This window comes from Vidua macroura, chromosome 21 (assembly GCF_024509145.1).
Source record: "Vidua macroura isolate BioBank_ID:100142 chromosome 21, ASM2450914v1, whole genome shotgun sequence".
NCBI classification, from domain to species: Eukaryota; Metazoa; Chordata; class Aves; order Passeriformes; family Viduidae; genus Vidua; species Vidua macroura.
In genome coordinates, this window is record NC_071591.1 from 10,349,350 (window position 1) to 10,363,755 (window position 14,406).

General features: G+C 50.2%; 1 protein-coding gene across 5 annotated transcripts in view; it reads left to right on the forward strand.

Annotated features, from left to right (window-relative positions):
* The first annotated feature begins 522 nt into the window (after positions 1-522).
* Positions 523-14,406, forward strand: part of ZNF618 (zinc finger protein 618) — a 149,067-nt gene continuing 135,183 nt past the window's right edge. For all 5 annotated transcript variants that reach the window (XM_053996263.1, XM_053996264.1, XM_053996266.1 and 2 more), the window contains exon 1: positions 523-780. In XM_053996263.1, coding sequence (XP_053852238.1) covers positions 730-780 — 51 coding nt within the window. In that variant the 5' untranslated portion in view covers positions 523-729. The remainder of the gene's footprint in view (positions 781-14,406) is intronic.

Below are 14,406 nucleotides of genomic sequence, written 5' to 3' on the forward strand. Positions count from 1 at the left end.
GGTGTATGAGGTGTTCGAGGCCTGGGGAAGCCGTGAGGGACCCGGGCACTGCCCGCAGCTCCCGCCCGCCGGGCTCTCGCCCCCTGCCCGGGCCGGGGGCCGCCGCGCAGCCCGGGGGACTCTCCCCGAGCCGGGCCGGGGTCCGCAGCCCGCCACACACACACACACACACACACACACACACACAGACCGCGGGACACCTCCCGGGGGGCGCCGCGGCGCGGAGCGGCCCCACGGCACCGAGCGGCCCCGCGCCCGCCGGGCGGCGGCCGGGCCGGGCCGGGCCGGGCTGCGCGGTGCCCGGCGCGGGGGCGGAGGGCAGCGCGGGGCCGGCCGGGCGGGCGGCGGGGCTCCCGCGCCGGGCCAGACTCAGCCCCTTTCTCCCGGCGCCGCCGGCTGCGAGCGCGCTGCGGCTGGAGCTGCCCCCAGAGCGGCTCGTGATGGCGGCGGCGCGGGCTCGGCAGCGGGAGGCGCCCGCCCAGCCCTGCGCGCCGCGCCGCTAGCGGCAGCGCCCGTGCCCGCGGCGGCCGCCCCGGCCCATGCCCCGGGGGGAAGGGGGGCTGCAGCAGCCCGGCGAGCCGCCCACCCGCGCAGCGGGGGCATCGCCCCCACTCGCCGCTCCTGGGAGGGCGGAAAGGAGGCAGCGGCGGCGGCGGCGGCGGCTTTGTGCGCGGCGGGCGGATCGCAGGCCGCGGCGGCGCGGGGCTCGCCTGCTCCCGCCCCAGCCCCATGAACCAGCCGGACGGCTCCGCTCCGGCGGCGGCGGCGGCGGCAGCGCAGGTACGCGGCGGCCGGGCGGCGTGTCCCCGGGGGGAGGCGGAGGGAGCGGGGAGGAAGGGAACGGAAGGGAAGGGAAGGAGGGAGGGCGGCAGCCGCAGCCGCCCCGTCGCGGAGCCCCGGCGGCGCTTTGGCGCAGTGCGCGGGGGCAGCGCCGGCAGCGGCTCCTCGGACCCCGCGGTGCCGGAGCCCGCGGCCGCTCGGACCGGGCGGAAAACAAAGCGGAGCTCAGCAGCCATGTCGGGGACGAGCCGCCCCTCGGCCCGGCTCGGCCCCGCACCCCGGCCCGGCCCGGCCCCGCCGCGCTCCGTGCCCCGCGCCCCTTCTCTGGCCTTTTTCTTTTTCTTTTCCTTCTTTCTTTTTTTTTCTTTTTTTTTTTTTTTTTTCCCTCCTTCTCTTAATTTTTCCTCCGGAACGTTTTTTTTTTTTTTTTTTCCCCCATTTTTTTTTTTCCATTAAAACGACGCCACCTAGAGGAGACTATTTCGTAAAAAAAAAAAAAAAAAAAAAAAAAAATTGGAAAAAAAAAAAAAAAAAAGGAAATATTCTGCTATTTCTGATTTTTTTCCCAGAAAGTTGGGGCTGGATCCCCCATGTTGGGGTTCCTCCGGCAGCTTCAGCAGCGCCCCGCAAATTTCGTGTGTGTTCCTTTGGAGCCAAAGCCCAGCTCATGGAAATGAAAATTAAACAGGAATTTGAATGAATTCAGGTTTTTCTCCCCTCCACCCCCATTTTCTGAAGAAAAACGGAGCCTGGGAACAGCAGAGTGCTGGGAAAGGAAAGTGAGTCAAGTTTTTGGTGGGCCCCCCCGGGTGAGCTGCAGGGAGGGATTAGTTTGGGAAAGTGGGAGAATTGCTGTTCCGGAGCAATTAAGAATTGGGCTTCATTGTAATTTTGAACTTGTGCAGTAAGCTCTGCCAAAACTCAGGGTTTAATTTTTTTCCTTTTTTTGCTGCAGTGCTTAAAGTTATTTTGTTTGAAATGAGGAGTTTTGCAGGAAAATGAAGAACCCAGAAAATTTGCTGTGGACACACCCAAATTTTTTTTTTTTTTTTTTTTTTTTTTTTTTTTTGGTGATTTTGGATTTCATGCAAAACTGCTGTTAAACAATGAGATTCTAAACACAGTCCAAGAAAACACGAGGACAAGCAAAATTAAGAGTAGAATGTCAGTTTTATTTTAGAATTTCTTGGCTTTTTGGATGGTTTCTCCTGGCATAATTAAAACAGTTTCCAGCATTTAATTTCCTACTTCTTTTGTAGAGAAGAAAATTTCCATACTATGTTTCTTACGTTTTTTTTTTCCCTTCTTTTTTTAAACACACTATAATAACTCTGTGTCCTATGGCTCACATAAATCTAATATTTACACAGGTTTATTATAAGGTCCGCCATGATATTATGAATATGCATAATTAACAATATTGTGAAAAAATAATTGCAGATTTTGTGATTTTCATTTTTTTTTAAACTGAAGTGCCTTTAAAGGGCTCAGCCATGATAATTTTCACAATTTCAAAATCCTTTTTCTCCTTGACTGTTAAAGCCTTGCTGGAGTTTGAATTGAAATTTTTTTTTTCATTATTATTTTTGGTGGGGTTTTTCTTAATTGTTTTGTTTGTTTGTTTGTTTTAAATAGTCCTGTCCCTATTATTGTGCTGTTACAGAGTGCCTGTGAGTTCTGGACTGTGCACACACTGGTTTATTATTGTAGGGTTGCCCTTGAATACTGGGGTCTTGGTATTGATCTTTTTAAAAATAAATAACAAAAGAGCTCTGAAACATGCATTGTTTCAAGAAAAAAGCAATCTAGGAGAGCTACATGGCCTTTCCACCCAAAAGTGGGGGAGGGAGAGGAAGAGAAAGATTAGGTCAACGTTGAGTTTTACCAACCTTGACACAGTATCCTCTCTAAAATGGGGACAAAATAGCAAGATGGCTGGCTCCACAGCTGCAGCAGTTTAGATTTTTTTTTTTTTTTCCTTTTTGGAAAGAAGCATTTTTAAATTTTAAACTCCAAAGTGAGTTTCTGGAGCTGCTGGGCACCTACCAGCAAATGCTGAAATCTGGGTGCTGCACAAAATAAAATTAAATTTCGAACCAGAATGAATTTTTAATTTTGAATCTCAATCCCCTGAAAAGTTTGGTGGTTTTTTTTTTTTTTAATTTTTTTTTTGGTTTTGATTTTCTGTTCCTGGTAATTTGATATTTGCTGGAAATCAGAAAGGAGTGATTGGTGAATTCAGGGTTTGGGGGCTGTTTTCACTTTTCTCCCCTTTGTTTCATGTTTTGAGTTTTTCAGAGGGGGGGGAAATGGAAAAATTTGCAAAGCAGGATAACTCCTGGGTGGAGGAAGAAATACTCCGAAATGTCAACTCCATATTTTTATTTTTGCATTTATTTGCCCCCAACCCCCCCGAAGGGGACCCACCCTCTTCCTGAATCCCTTTTTTAGCAAATAATGGAGCGGGAGGCCGGTGCCAGCCTGGCGGTGGTGCAGTTAGAACCGGGTGGCACATCTGGGTAAAAATTACACACAATGCTCCAAATTGGATTAAACAATCCTGGAGAATATTTTATTCATGGTTTCATCCAGGAAGCTGTAGCCTGGTGGCTTTTCCATATTCTTACCCTCCAAGAATTCCCTTCCTTGAGCTGCACCCCAGAACTTTTACTACGATATGATTGTACCCCAAGGAACTGTTTAGCTGTAATTTTTTTTTTTTTTTTTTTTTTTAAGATTTCATACATTTCTTTATTGTGTGAATCAGACCTTTTGATGCTGCTTTTCCTTTGCCCTGCCACACACCCAGAGATGTGGGGAGCATCCCTGTGGATTTGGGATTTGGCGGGGGATGCACCGATGGGTGCTGCATTTTAATTAGAACTAATGACCAAGCCTCAGTCCTGGGGTCACTGTGCCAGCTGTGGTAATGATGCCTTTCGAGTTTCTCCTGAAGCAGAGGGCTTGAAGCTGGGGAGGCCTGGACTGGAGGTGTTTTCAGCTGTGCTGGGGGTGCTGTGCGTGTCCTCCCTGCACGGGTTGCTGTGGGAACTACAACCTTTCCCATCCTTAACTCCCTGGGGAGCTGCAGCTTTCCAGCACCAGCTCCTGCTGCTAGGGGCTGTAATGGGTCTGAATCTCACCTTTCTGCCTGTCCTTCCAGCACAAACCTGCTCCTGCCTGGAAAAGATTTCATAGTTTTTCATTGCAGTCTGCCTTCAGGGGGATTTTTTTTTTCTTTTTTTTTTTTTTTTTCTTCTGGAAAGTTGATCAATATTTTATCCTTTTCAAAATTGCTGTTGGCAGCGTGGAAGGGAAAGGGGAGGGAGGGAGCTCAGCTGAGTGATACCAACAGATTTCTTGTGACATAACTGAAATGTATTTTTTAAAAAAAGAAAAATTTCCAGGACCTCATTTTCAGTGACATATTTTCATCCCAGAATGAAAACAGACATAATATTATTAAAGTAGTAGATAATATTTATACAAATGCCATATAAAACCTTGGGAGGTTATTGCATGACTCCAGGAGAATTTAAATATATATCACTGCCATAATGCAATGCTGGGAATAGTTCAGTTCATGGGTGCAGTCACGTGGCCCCGGTGATGCACAGTCAAGTTTGCAATTATGCAAGTGCAGGAGTGAAATCAGAGTGGAATTAGTGTTCTAAAAAATAGATTAATTTAATTTTATTTTACAGGGGAGAGGGTTGAAACCTGCTCTAAGAGTCATGCTGATACAGAGTCGGGATTGTGCCCACTGTGTCAGGGCAGGTCAGGCTGGAGAGCAGGAAAGGTTCTTCCCCCAGAGGGTGCTGGCACTGCCCAGGCTCCCCAGGGAATGGGCACGGCCCCGAGGCTGCCAGAGCTCCAGGAGCGTTTGGCCAGCGCTGCCAGGGATGCCCAGGGTGGGGTTGTTGGGGGGTCTGGGCAGGGACAGGGGCTGGGCTGGGTCATCCTGGTGGGTCCATTCCAGCTCTGTGGATCAATAATTCTTTGGATGCTGTGCCTGTTCAAGGATTTTGACCTTCCCACCATGGCATGGCAGGACTTGGTACAAGGTCCTGGATGCTGCTCCTGGATGTGGTGCCCCACAGCACAGCCCCATGGCACAGCCCCCATGGCACAGCCCCATGGCACAGCCCCATGGCACAGCCCCCACAGCACAGCCCCCACGGCACAGCCCCCACAGCACAGCCCCATGGCACAGCCCCACGGCACAGCCCCCATGGCACAGCCCCACAGCACAGCCCCACGGCACAGCCCCACGGCACAGCCCCCACAGCACAGCCCCATGGCACAGCCCCCACGGCACAGCCCCCATGGCACAGCCCCCACAGCACAGCCCCATGGCACAGCCCCCACAGCACAGCCCCATGGCACAGCCCCACGGCACAGCCCCCACAGCACAGCCCCACGGCACAGCCCCCACAGCACAGCCCCATGGCACAGCCCCACGGCACAGCCCCCATGGCACAGCCCCACGGCACAGCCCCCACAGCACAGCCCCCATGGCACAGCCCCCACAGCACAGCCCCACGGCACAGCCCCACGGCACAGCCCCCATGGCACAGCCCCATGGCACAGCCCCCATGGCACAGCCCCACGGCACAGCCCCCACGGCACAGCCCCCACGGCACAGCCCCCATGGCACAGCCCCCACGGCACAGCCCCCATGGCACAGCCCCCATGGCACAGCCCCACGGCACAGCCCCACGGCACAGCCCCCACAGCACAGCCCCCATGGCACAGCCCCCACAGCACAGCCCCATGGCACAGCCCCACGGCACAGCCCCCATGGCACAGCCCCCACAGCACAGCCCCATGGCACAGCCCCCATGGCACAGCCCCCACGGCACAGCCCCCACAGCACAGCCCCACGGCACAGCCCCCACAGCACAGCCCCATGGCACAGTCCCATGGCACAGCCCCCACAGCACAGCCCCACGGCACAGCCCCCATGGCACAGCCCCACGGCACAGCCCCCATGGCACAGCCCCCATGGCACAGCCCCACGGCACAGCCCCCATGGCACAGCCCCATGGCACAGGTCCTGCGGGGCCACGCTGGCTCTGGGTGCGTGGCAGTGTAGGGTCCCTGGCTCTGCCCATGGAGCCACTGGTGGCCTCTCCCAGAGCATCCTCAGCTTGAGCATGGCTCAGATTTCAGGAGTGGCCCAGGGGAAGGCACCAGCCAGCCCAGGGTGCTATGGGATAAGGGTGTGCAGGAAGTGTGGCACATCCCAAGGGTTTACTTCATCCCCCATTCACTGCAGCTGCTACCCTGGTCTCTGTGCTTACTCCAGTCCAGGCTTGGATCCCTGCAGGTTGTTATTTGTGTGCTGGGAGCTGTAAAACAGACAAGGGTGGTCCTTCAGTTGTGGGAAGCCACCCCAAAATGTGAGTTTTGTCAGAGATTTACCAGATCAGGCACTATTTGTATATCATGTACCAAGTGAGGTGAGGGGAATAGCCTGAGCAGGGGCTGCCAGTGGAGGCTGTGCCTGTTCTTGGTAAGGGACGTGGGGAAATGGCCCCAGGAGATATTTATTTCTTGCAATTTCTACATTTCTGTGCATCCAGCATTGTACATATTTGGAATTTGACATTTATGGATTCAGTTTGGCCGTATCATGTTTTCTGGGGAAGAAGTTTCTAATTTTTAAAGGTCTTTTATGGATTAATTGCTAGTCATCTGCCTCCTTTTTGCTTTTGTTTGGTTCCTTGAATGTCTCTTGATTATTTTGTACTATGTGATGCCAATTTAGTGGTTAACTAGTATGCAAACTACATCTGGACGTGTTGACTTTGCATTAACAATCATTGATTTGTCTGGAGCAAGGGAATAGAAATGAATGCTGCTGTTTACCATGGATAGTATATGAAAAATAACCATTTGCAATGTGCCTTTCACCAGGGGCGCAGGGCTCTGGTGCAGCTTGTCACAGTGGCTCTGCCTCATCATGTGAGAGCTGGATTTTTAAACCATGGCACCAGAAAAGGGACTGGGGAAGGCAGTGGCTCCTGCTGTGTGGGGAAGGTGCCCCGTGTAGGAGCAGCTCCTGGTGACCTTGGTTAGTTCTGGTGACAGTGGGAATGGGGTAAAGTTGTAACAGAGAGGGAGTGGAAAAACATGAGTCTGTGTAATACATAATATGTAACATATAATATACACCACATGTATAGAGCTTGGGAACATAACCAAGAGTATGCAAAATTTAATAATCAAAAATAACAACCAGAAGGTTGAGTTGATGGTAGCATCAGCAATATCTGTTTGTCCCCAAACCCCATGGCTGCAGCCACGTGGAGGGCTCTGGATGGAGCAGGGTTTGGTGCCTGCTGTCCCTGCCTGGCACTTGGAGGAGCTGGGATGTGGCTGTGGCTGTTCAGGTGACCCATGGGATGTGGGAGGCTTTGCTGCACACTCGTGTCTCCTCTGGAAGAGGGGAAAGGCTGAGCAGATGCTCTCTCTGCAGAGAAGGTCTCTTCCCAAGATGTGCTGAAGACATCAAAGCTGTCTTGCACTCGCTTCTTGGTGTTTCAAATGACAGTCACAGTGGTCCCTTGGTTGAGCTTTGATATTCAGACCTTGAGTCCCTTGGATCCACTCATCCCTGGACCTTTTCTGCTGTCTCCTGCTGAGGGCTCTCACTGCTGCTGGTGGGGCATGATGCTCAGTGTCAGTGTTGGGCACCCTTTGGGCTGGGCTCAGCAGTGAGTTTCTTTCCACACTGAAATTGCTTTGCTCGTGCTGGAACATGCGTGTCAGAGCCCAAGTGATGGACACAGGTCATCTCCTGAAATGTGGGGTTTGTACTCCAACACTACTGAGAATGTAAATGCACAGGGAGGTGCTGGGCAAGCTGCATGGTGGCTCTCTGAGTTACTTGGGTTTCACTTGTTAGATTCTCCCAAAGTGAGCAGTGGCAGAAAAAAGAGATTGAATAAAGAAAATTCTCCCCTGTGCTCATTGAAAGTGCAGAGAAGCTTTGTATTCCGAGTGGTGCATTTGGGTGAGGATGCGGCACGGAGGGCACAAGCAGCGTGGCAGTGACACAGGTAGATTAGAATCCATCCCCTTAATTAAACCTCCTCTGGGCCCACGGAGAAGAGTTCTTGTGCTGTGTGTTTTCCAGTTTTTTGGCAGTTGAGTGGCAGTTAGCTCTGGTTCACTGACCGGGCTGCGAGGGCTGGTGCCAGCACGCTGGGAGCTCTTGCTCCAGCTGAGATGCTGCCTGGGGCAGCCTGGGGAGCAGAGGCAGGGTGGGGGGCACAGGGCATGTTCTGCCTGCCCTTGATGGGGTCAGACCAGCTGGACCCCGTGCCTGTGCCTCCCTGGGTGTGCCTGTGCCCGGGTGACGCTTGGCCGTGGCCAGGGCAGAGTCCCACCTTGCCAGGTGATGGGACTTGTGGCTGATGGAGCTGTGCTGCCTCTGGAGAAGCTGGAGGCCATGTGGCTCTTCTGGGGTGAAACTGCAGAGCCCTGGGTCAGCCTGGCATGGGGCTGTCCCATGGGAAGGGCCGAGGGTGGCCAAGTCTTGTGCTTTTTGGTGATGGGAGCAGTGTCACCCCACCAGTTCCTCTGCTAGAGCAGCTTTCCTTGGGAGTCCCTCCCTTTATTTCCCTCACCTGTATTTCCAAGGCACTCCAGTGTGTGCTTAGAAAGGTTTTGCTGCTGTACTGTACCTGCAAAGATTTAATTATATAGGCAAGGCTTTCCTTACTTGTGATTCCCAGCACTCCTGCTTGTTTCATGTCTATATTTGGCTAGTATAATGTGGAAAATAAGGCTGGAAGTGGAGAAGTAGAGACTGGAGAATTTGCCTGCACTGATAAGGGGCTGACAAAGGGAAACATGAATGTCAGAGTGTGGAGCAGAGAGGAGCTGCTGGAGCCTGCCATAGGTATTTGAGGGATCAATACCTGTGCTGTGTTTGTGCATTTGGATGTGCCTGGGACACTCCTGGATGCAGTGAGGTTCTCGGGTGGGTCTGGGATACTGTGAGGGCTCTTGGGTCCATACTGTGCCTGGGCCAGGAACACAGGAGCTCCATGGTGTTTTCTGCCCTGGCTTAGAAATCAGTGATGTTATCACACAAAGTTTGATATCTCAGCAACTGACAGAAGTGAGAGCAGCCAGGTATGTCAGACCCTCCCACTGGCAGTGAGCTGAGCCAGGCTGGATGGGCCAAATGTGCTCACATGCCAGTGCTGGTGTCCTGATGGCACCACTGTGTCTCCAGGCTCTTCAGGATTTAATATTTGTTGTGATTTTATTTTACTAGATACACACAGGCAGCAGTAATCTTATGGAAGTTAATTTTTTTGCTCTGCGTGGGTGTAGGTATCCTTTCCTGCCTGAAAATAGCAGCAGAAGTCAGTTTTGAGAAGTTGGGTGTGCTTGCATTGAAGGGCCGTCATTTACTGCTTCCAGTATGTTGAGAACAATTTTAGTGCAAGTATTTAATTGCTTTAGGCCTATTTTTAGAAATATTAAACCTCAGTTTTCAGAACTGCAACCAAAGCCAGCAGCTCTGCTGGTGTGGGAGAGCCAGGAGGGGAACCTGGAGGAAAACCTGGAGCGACGTGGGCTTGTCACACTGGGAGCAGGACAGGGCATGGGGTGCTGCAGAGCCTTTGGGGTGCACACTTGAAATCCAGTTGTCCGTATTTTGGTGAGATTCTTTTTTTTTTTAATTATTATTATTCTATTTACTTGGTTACACGAGGAGAGAATGAATGAATGGATGAATGAAACCCGTTTCCAGCAGATTTGTACAATTTGTTGTGTTAGGTCTGCAGGCTGGTGGATGTAGCTTGGAGACTGAGCTGGGAGCATCCCAGAGAACAGCGTGCAGGCAGCCTTAGTAGGGCTCTGGCTCGAAACCCAAGAATAGCTCCTGCTTTTCTGGGTGTAAATCTGTCACTTGAGGTCTGATGTGCCTTACTCTGTGGGCTGCAAATCCTGAGCTTTCACTGGTGTTTATGAGATATTTGTGATTTTGAGGGTGGGAAGAAAGTTGTAAGAAGGCAGGGTGATTATTGGCTGGGAATAAAATACCTTTTTGAATTTGTGCATGTATTTTGGAAACCTCTGTAGGGAGGGACAGCTGGATTTGGATCAGGCTGTTGGCAGGGGGATCTGAAAATCCCCTTGGGAATCACTGGGACTTCTCTTTGCAGTCAGGGGGTGCTGTTGAAGATGCTGAGGGGCAATGGCAGTGGCAGTGACACCAGGGGACAGTCTGGGACCTGGCCTTTGGTGGCCCTGGCAGGGCTGGAGCTGGACTTCACCAGGGAAGAAATTAATGAATGACCACCAGGAAGGTCGCCCTGGGATGTGTTTTGACTTGGCTTCAGGGCCGTTTATGGTTAATACTACTGGGGTTACTACATATAACTCCAAGGGAGGCATACTTTTACCCTCTTATGTGCCTTTATTTTAGAGGCCTTTAAATTTGGCTGGTTGGTGATAACAGCAGTTGGAACTGACATTTCTGCTCCATGGGGTTTGTTAGGACATGCCAGAGACACAGCCTGGCAGGGGATCCACTGTGCCTGCAGCCGGGGAGGGCGCTGGGAGAGAAATACAAAATGGAAATGTATCCAGAGAGAGCTTTCAGAGAGGTGGAGATACATCCAGAGATCCACATCCTCCCGTGGGGTCTGGGAGCCCTGCTCAGTGCTGCTCCTGGGACTGCTGGCAGATGCCAGAGGGATGTGGGAGAGTCCCCTGGATCATTTATTGGAGAACAGCACCCCAGAGGGTGCTGGCACTGCCCAGGCTCCCCAGGGAATGGGCACGGCCCCGAGGCTGCCAGAGCTCCAGGAGCGTTTGGCCAGCACTGCCAGGGATGCCCAGGGTGGGGTTGTTGGAGGGTCTAGCCAGGGACAGGGGCTGGGCTGGATGATCTCTGTGGATTTCTTCCAGCTCTAGGTATTCTCCATGGTCCCCACATGGAGGGAATAGCGGTGCCCTTTGTAAATGAGAAAAAAACCTCAAAATCGAGGTCCCTTTTCCTGAAATCTTACATGTATTTAAATTTTTGGTGGTGTTTTTTTTTTTGTTTGCTTGGTTGTTTTTTGTTGGTTTTTTTTTCTTTGTTTTTCCTATGTAATCTGATTTGGTTTAGTTGCCAGAAAGTAGATTTGCTGAGAGTGCTGCATTTGCTTTTGGTTCCTGATAAGGTGGAGGAGATAAGTCCCACGTTGTGGCTGTTTGTTTGTGTGAGTGGGAAATGTTTGTGCTTCCCTCCTTTGACAGGAGCTCCTTGGCCATCCTCTTGCAGCATAAACACTGCTTGTGATTGGAGCTCATTATGTGAGATTTAAAATGTATAAAATGAAATGTTCCTGTCTGCTTTAAGCAGACATATGTCTACGGTTTCCAAATTAACCTAATTAAATATATATGTAGAAATTTATGATATTCAGCTCCTAGCACAAGGTATGCAATTAGCATCCTTGCCAGCAAGGAATTTTCCATTTCTGTCTTGACTTTTCCTCATAGGAGATGTGGTTTGGGGTTTTTAATTTTTTTTTTTATTTTTAATCTTCAATCTCTAATTTTTGTTCTGCTTTGGAATTCACTTAGGGACAAGTCCTGTGGGGATTTGGGCTTGTGGTTAAATTACCCTACAAGCAGCTTTGACTGAAGTCAGTGAAACATTCCCTAATTCCTAGGCTCCAGCCTGTCCCTTTGCCTCTGCAGGACAAGAGGAGTTTGTTTGTTAGGAGAATATCATGAGCAAAATAGCATTCTGGGGGAAAAAATTGCATTTGAATATTTACATTTTTCAAGGCTCTTCCTTCCTCTCACCCAAAAATAGCAAAAAAAAAAAAAAATTATCTGTCTCCTCTTGATTTATGGAATTTTCAAGTGTTTGGCCTATGTTGTTTCCACAACACCCTGTCCCTCTACCTGAGCTGTCTCTATGGCAGGAGGGCCCTCACACAAGAAGTACAAATCCATTATTACAACCTCTCATTTAGCAATATTCTGGCACCAGGAATACTACTTTTAGTTCCTTTTCTGCCAAAGTGTTGGGTTGGGGTTTTTTTTTAATATTTAAAGTTTGATCACGTTAGAATAGTTTCTTATACAAATAATAATTTGGTCTATTTTGCATATCAATAGTTGACTCCATTTTCTTCACAAAAAGCCTTTTTTTCCCCATAAACATCCCCACTGTTCCAGCCCAGAAAGTACTCTTTATTAGCCAAACCAACCAAGTCATGACGTTCCCAGCTCAGCTATTTTAATGATCCCACAAACCCAAAAAAGCAGTAGGAAATTTTTCAGAAGCAAACTGCAGAAACTTTTTTTTTTCTTTTTGGGACATCATAAGTTTTCAACTTTGTCCAATTATTTTTGTTACATTTTTCCAAGCTTCAGGCTGTAAACTCAAAGAATTTGGAACTGTTCTTTCTTCCTGGAGATTGTTTAGGGGTGTCAAAGGTGACCCAGTGCTGGGTGGAAGAGCTGGGGGCTTGGCAAGCCCACTGTCTTCATTCCTAATTTCTGTGCAAGATCTGTTGATAATTCTGCATGGGCAAGGTGAGATGTTGGATCATAACCATTTTCCCCCCTTGGACACCTCTGCAAGTCTCTCCTCCTGTATTTTCCTTTGACTTTTCAGCACTGCTGTGCTTCCCCATCTCTCTGTTTCAAGGCAGAGGGGATTTTCCTCTCAGCTCTGTCCCTTTGCAGGAGCTCTCTGCTCTCCCAGGTTGTGCTCCTTGGTGTCTCCTGCCCTCCCTGGGTGTTTCTGTGCCCACTCCATTACAGGGGATGCCTTTTCAAAGGCCATCAGCAGCTTCATTTCCAGTTCTCCATCACCAGGTGTTGTGGAGTGACCAACTCCATAAATTAGAAGAAGAAAACGCCGATGCAGGCTGGTTTTGGGGTTTCCTTGTGAGCCTGCAGCCTTGCCAGCTGTCCCATACTCAGGTCCTTTGTAGCTCCAGCTATGGGACACATGATTTACTGTCAGAGCTGTATTTTCTGCTGGTTCAGGTGTTTCTTTCTCACCTCAGTGCTGTGCCCACTTTGGAGGCTCCTGAGATATTGTCCCAGGATGTGCTGCAGCCCCTTGGGATGTGGATTTTCCGTAGCCTGGCATTACCCACCACCAAGGCAATCATTTGGATAATTGCAGCATCTGCAATTTATTTAGGCAAATAGGGGACTGAAAAATATTTGCTTTCGCTTGCTTGTGGGATTTATTTTTAGGGTTTAGCTTTGTGCTTTGGGAAGCAAAGCCGAGCCATCCTGGTGTCCCTTTTCCCTGAGGTGCTCTTTGGGGCTGTTCTGGCCACCCTGTCCATGGCACAGGAGTTTGCCTGGCTGGATCACCCTTCTTGCCCTCGTCTGCTCCCTGGTTTTGTTTTGCAGTCTCTTTGCAGGTGGATCACCAGGGGCTCTGGGTGAAGCTTTATGCACGGGCACATTTCTGTCCCCACGCCCATAATGAGTTGCTGGTTCCATCAGAGGCCCTCAGCTGCTGCAGAGGTGCCCCTGTGCCTCCTTCCTTGCCCTGGGGAATGCTGATGGCTCATTTGGGCACCTCGGTGGGTGCAGGGGCTGCTTTCCCTGCGCTGCTCCCTCCCCAAACCCCGCCCGGCGCTCAGAGCAGATGGCTGTGGGACCCCACTGTGATAATGAACTATTCCTGCCCTTTATTTTCCCTCTCTTAATCAGTGGTTAATCAATGAGGTGACTTCTTGCTTCATCCTGTGCATGTGAAAGTGCTGTGAGTGCACTTGCCACAAGAGCCTTCGCAGAGCAAACTCTTTTGGAAGCCTTTGGAAGTCTGGGTGCACCACGTCTGTTCTACCTGCGACTGCCTCTTGCCAGCAGTGCTCAGAACCCAGTGACTTATGGCTGCAGGCACCTGGGTGACTCCTGGTGTTCCTTTCTAATCCACGGGGACACTGACTTTTAATTGTTCTGTTGTTTTTAATTATTGTTTATAGTAATTTTTCTGCCACAAAAATGAAGTTCTGCAGTTCCTTGGCGCCCTTTTGAAACGGTGGGGTCACATTCAGTTCTTGCTGGTTCATAGGTGGACAGCAGTGATTTTGGGGGTGCTGCATGATTTTAATAGCTTAATGCCTTTCACACTTTTGGGTGGATGCTGTTGGGCCCTGGAGATTTTTAGGTTTTTGCTGTTAATTTTGCTAGACAGGTCTGCAGCTTTTCTTGGTGACCCCACAGTTTGAGGCCGATGCTCTGCTCATTCCTCATGAGGGAAGAGTCCAGGAAGGGAAGTGCCAGGCCCTGTCACAAATGAGCTCTGGTGCAAAGAACTTCAATTTTTATCCTGTGGTTTATCTTTCTTCAGTGCTTGATTTATACCAGAATCTGGCAGATTTCTGGTGCTTGTGTGTTTGATCATTAAGTTTTTTTTCCTTCAGTGACCTGTTTCTCAAAATCTTTTTCTGGATTGACTTTTTTATGGCTTAAAGTGTGCTTCCTTGAGTTTATATTCTCCTAATTTGGATTTCTTTCTGAGTGTGTCTTTTTATTTATAATGTCCTTTCCCACTCTGCTGTTAAACTATGATTTTTGTTTAACAAACCCCCTTTGGTAGGTGATAATCATGTCCAAGTTGTCCACCTC